Source organism: Crinia signifera, chromosome 5 (genome assembly GCF_055691185.1).
Source record: "Crinia signifera chromosome 5, ASM5569118v1, whole genome shotgun sequence".
NCBI lineage: Eukaryota > Metazoa > Chordata > Amphibia > Anura > Myobatrachidae > Crinia > Crinia signifera.
Window position 1 is genome coordinate 34,029,298 of NC_139221.1, and position 5,616 is coordinate 34,034,913.

Below are 5,616 nucleotides of genomic sequence, written 5' to 3' on the forward strand. Positions count from 1 at the left end.
TGGGCAATGAATGTAGAGGAGCTTCAGGAGAACTTCGGGTTCTCCTGAAGCTGTAGAAGATGTCCATAGACCATCTGAATAATGAGGTCTACAGAGCTAAATTGAGTTGTACTGGCCCACATGTGTACTGGGGTAATCCCTGGTGGGCCCCACTGTCCCAGGGCCCCATCTCCTCCTCAGGACATAGTAACTTGGTGGAGCAGGTTAATGTATAAATGTAGGTGCTTGCTTAGCCAATCCTCTGTGATGACTGGCTACACCCCTTGTGGAGGTGGACCCTTCTTGCCCATATCTGATACTGGAAAGGGCTATAGAATAATACAATAAATGGGGAAGTTACTAGGCCTGTGGCCACATGTAATAGGGTGTTATAATCAGAAAGTGAGAGATTTTAGGAGAGTTTTCACCACTTTTTTTTTTTTAAAGCAGCAATCAATGGCATGGCAAAATCCCCCCCTCCCCCCCCCCCCCTTTAAATGATTGCCGCTTTAAAAAAAAAAAAAAAGAAAACTCTCTCAAAATCTCTCACTTTCTGATTCTCACACCCTATTACATTACATTTGGCCCCTGTCTTACCACTTAGCATTGGTAATCCACCCTGGCACCATATATGCTGGGACTTGTAGTTTCACAAGCAAAGATCTACAGCTGTGTCTTACTTGCAACCAGGCTGATATGGATATATGTTGTTATATTATATCTTCCCTCATTACCTGCTGTTATTACAGCCAACATTATACAAAGCTCTGTTTCAGTATCATAGGTATCAGTATCATAGATCAATTCACCCAATGCTATCAGCTCTATAATTTGCCTTATGTGAAATAAATGATTGGGTCGAAAATCTCATCCTTATGCCCCAAGGCAATGAACAAGTGGTTGTTTCAGCAAAAGTCACGCATTGCCCTTCTTCCATGGTGAAATATTGCACATGATTTGGATGGTGATGTAATGGGGTGCGGTAAATCTCCCCCAGTAGCCATCTCTACATAAATAACCCCTGGAACAGGCTGGTTTACGCACAGGGCCAGGATTTATGGCCCAGGTGAAGTGAAATTGTGTCAGCAACCTCACACTGAGAATGTATTTACAGGAGCTATAGAGATAAGGACTTGTGTGAAGGTCGATGGTTTTCATACAGATAAAATCGGACAATGCAAACTATTTGACTGGGGTACAATAATCTCCCAGCAGAGGGCAATCAGCCTTTGATCAGGATCAGAGATGTGTTTGCCAGTGACCTGTCTTGTGTACCTATGGGGCTATTACACAGGGGCAATCTGCTATATAAAGGCCATTGATGTTCCTCTGCTGTTTAAACTCAGATTATTTATTATCGATTTATTTTCGTCCCCCCTCCCCCAGATACATCCATTCCAAAGAGAAACCGTTCAAGTGTCAAGAGTGTGGAAAAGGCTTCTGTCAATCGAGGACTTTGGCAGTACATAAAACGCTGCACATGCAGGTGAGATGGGGGTACGTGTTACTCAATACTGGGGGGAAGGGGGGGGGGGGTCATAAACTCTTACACAGTCACATTGAATAAAATCTGCTGTGACCTAGAACAACATTTTTTTTTCTTTACATAACAGGTTTAAACAAACGTATTTATGTATTTACTGATCAATAAATTATTTGATTGATTGATAAGTAACAATTGACTTCTCTAAATGAGCCTATATATTTCTTTAAATAAAACCCCTGTGGCTTTTACCAATCATAAGCTGATTATACAGTGCAGATCATGAAGCGACATCCCCCCAATAATACATACATATCTTAGTTTTATTTATTTATTGTTACAGAAATTATAAAAAAAATTTACATCCTATTGCCCCGCCCCATCTCTAACCCCTCCCCCAAATGATGTCATATGTCAGAAATATCCTTTGACAATACACCAAAAGCCATTCCTTCCTTTTAAAGAGGCAGCCATGTTAATTAAAGTATATTCAAGCATTTCAGTAGTCTACTTTTTTTTAAAGATTTAATTGTAGAAGTCACCAGAACATTGGAGATTAATATTATCCATTTGTTGTATTGACGGTTAAAGGGTGTCCGGTATATATATATATATATATATATATATATATATATATATATATATATATATATATATATATATATATATATACATATATATACATATATATATATATATATACATATATATATATATAAATAAACAAACACACACATATATATACAACACATACATACATACATACATACATACATACAAACATACATACATACCAATTAAAAAAACCTCTAGCAAATAAAACAAAAAGCACAAGGAAAGGAGACGTTGTAAAGGATTAATCCTTTGCTTGCTTCAAATCTGAACAGGAATCACCCCACAAATGCCCCACATGTGGAAGGACATTTAATCAGAGAAGTAACCTGAAAACTCACCTTCTTACCCATACAGACATCAAGCCCTACAATTGTGAACAGTGCGGCAAAGTATTCAGGAGAAACTGCGATCTGCGACGGCACAGTCTGACTCACAGTCCCAGGCAGGACTACTAGATCCTGGACACACGTGTCCCCTGCGACACCCCCTCCCCGGCTTCATCCCCCACAGCACAGCCCACACCTCGGGACTAGAAACAGGGGGAGAAGCCCTAGCTTTTATCCAAGGACTTGCTTTCATGGACTGAACTTTTTACAAACAGAGAAAGAAAGATCTAAGCCAGACTGAAGCCTGATTCTTGCCTCTTGTACAGATACAGAAAGCTCATTTTAGAGCTATGTAAATATAGTGTTACTGTTCTTTTTTTATTTTTATTGTTGTTATTATTATTAATATTATTATTGATGTCCAGTTTTGATGCACAATGGTACAGGTTTGTCTGGATTAAATTTACCTTAAAACTGTATTTCAAAAATAAAAATCTAATTTTTTTGCAAACATTTTATCTATCTATCTAATCTATCTATCTATCTATCTATCTATCTATCTATCTATCTATTATGAATAAAACGTGCTAGAGGATTTCCTGATCTATTGATAATTGATGGGAAGGAGCTGGGTGGGTGACTCCCCACTTTAGCTGACTGCTCTAATAGAATTAATAGGGATCTTGAAGATGGGCGATTGCCGTGAAGATTGTGCCGATCAGACCGTGCACTAGAATATATTTGACTCATCGCTGTCTGGGGATCCTGTGGTTCAGCAATTTTGAAACTGTCACCATGAATTACTTATTACTGACATAAGGCAGTCACACCAGTCACACCAGTCAGTTTGAATTGGAAAAAAAATGAGTCGAATATAATAACAATTAAAAATCTATTTAAAGAAACACCAGTTGGATGTTGCTAGAATTGCAACATAAAATCCCAATATGAGCGAATGTCCTTAGTTATTATTTAAAAACAAACACTTTTTGTTATGACTGCAATGCATCTAATGCTGAAGAGACAACTACTAGTGCTTGCTGGCACTTATAGTTACACAACAGCTGATACATTGCAAACGTACCAAAAAAAATATCCAAGAAGTGACACCAATTGTATAAATACATAAGGGAAATTAATATGGTACAGTATGTCCGACTCTTTAGTTTAAGTGTGGACTTAAGATACTAAATACATATATAATATTTTAAATATTAAATTATAAAAAAATGGAATAAAGGTTTTCAGCTTTGTACATAGTTATAATTTCTACAGAATAATAAGTATCATTGAAATGAACTGTAATAATAAAACAGCAGTTGTGTGACACTGATACAATGTAACAACGCTAAACACCCCCCCCCCCCCCCCCCCCCCCACCCTAATCACATTGGATACTACTGCAATATGAGTAGGTTAAACGGGCACATTTCATTTCCACTGTTCGCAGGACACATTTTATTTGCTCCCTCGGAAACCACTTGTACTAAAGTCAATTTAGTTTATGGAGCACATGGACAGAAATAGAGGTAATTACACATGATATGCACCAGAAAGAAGGAAATAAATATGTGGCTGTATTACTGAGCATATATTTCAATTATGGGGCAAAAAATAAAGACTGGGGTGATGAGTTAACACGAAATAAACAACACAGTGTGGGGAAAAAAAAGAAGTTATATATATATATATATATATATATATATATATATATATATATATATTTAGGATGTCAATTGTCTAATATTAAAATATTAATAGATTATAATAATAATAATAATAATTATTATTATTATTATTTATTTATTTTATTCCGCCACAGGGGTATGGGGTTAATAGAAATTAAATGAATTAAGCGTTCAGAGATGTTTCCTCTAAACTGGCGTTTGTATATTAGCATTGTATTTATTCATTTATTATACGTTCTAAAAACAATCAAACAAAAAGGAATTGCAGCTAATTCTACAAACGCTGGAGTGATAATGTCATCCAATACATGGAGAATACATTCTCCAGCAATTTTTTATGCATATATTTGACTGTTGTTTTTTTTTTTTTTGTTTGTTTTTTTGGATTTAGTCAGTGTATAATACAATGGTAATCAGTAATGGTTATCATATCGATGTCCTATATAACGTCATTAATGGCATCTGCACCTGAATGTAAAGGTTAATTCTGCGGAGTGAAATGCGCATCATTACAACATGCAGGATCTGGTGCAATAATAACTACACGCACATCGCAAATAATAACACGCACATCGCAAATAATAACACGCACATCGCAAACGGAAAAGAGAAACCGCACATTGCTTCATGATTACAAATGGCAAGGTGGAGGAATTACACATTAAAAAATGATTTGTTTTGATTTATAAAATACTTGTTACCTTTTCTACAAGTATTGCAACATTGTCATGTGGTAATAGGGGAAACACAGACTATATATATATATACACATACACACGCACGACCATAACAAACACGATGTATAGGAGGTGTAGGCACCTAGCAGATCAGGAATCGCACTGGCAGAGGATTGGTAAGCGCAATGGTGGCTGTATACACAGGTCATGTCGGGTAGTATTTGGCTACATCTCCGCACATCTGCTGGTGCAGTGCGGGGGGGATGCGTGCTGTGATCACCTGTTACCACTACACATTACCGCATTTATGGCATTGACAGTTATTTACAATTTGTCCCTAACACAAAACGCATAGAACATGATATGTGCTGGAGAGTGCGATTCCTTGTAACTTTATATGCATGGTTTTTCATAATAACGACACACACACACACACACATATTTATGTATGTATGTATGTATATATATATACTATATATATATATATATATATATATATATATATATATATACATACACACACATATATATATACACATACATACATACATACATACATACATACATACATACATACATACATACACACACATACACACAGATGAATGGATAGATAGAGATCGGTGGGTTTACCTATGAAAAAGGTACTTATTTGACCAAAGATTGGACCCATCATAAAGGATCATGTTAGGAAATAATACACACAATATTTATATCATGCTATAAATTTGCTATTAATCAGTGGCCAATGATTTTTTGGGCTGAGAGGTACATTTCCCTGCATCCAGCTGCCAGCCATGTTATGGTAGGAAAAATAAAATACATTTTTGGCTAATCTGATTGTGTGT

The 5,616-nt window shown here is 36.2% G+C and overlaps 1 protein-coding gene across 2 annotated transcripts in view; it reads left to right on the plus strand.

Annotated features, from left to right (window-relative positions):
• OSR2 (odd-skipped related transciption factor 2) overlaps positions 1-2,916 on the plus strand; it is an 8,055-nt gene extending 5,139 nt beyond the window's left edge. The window contains exons 3-4 of one of the 2 annotated variants that reach the window (XM_083186985.1): positions 1,366-1,465; positions 2,350-2,916. In XM_083186985.1, the coding sequence (XP_083043111.1) occupies positions 1,366-1,465; positions 2,350-2,532 (283 nt within the window). In that variant the 3' untranslated portion in view covers positions 2,533-2,916. The remainder of the gene's footprint in view (positions 1-1,365; positions 1,466-2,349) is intronic. The other variant, XM_083186986.1, reaches the window with a different exon arrangement.
• Positions 2,917-5,616: the final 2,700 nt, after the last annotated feature.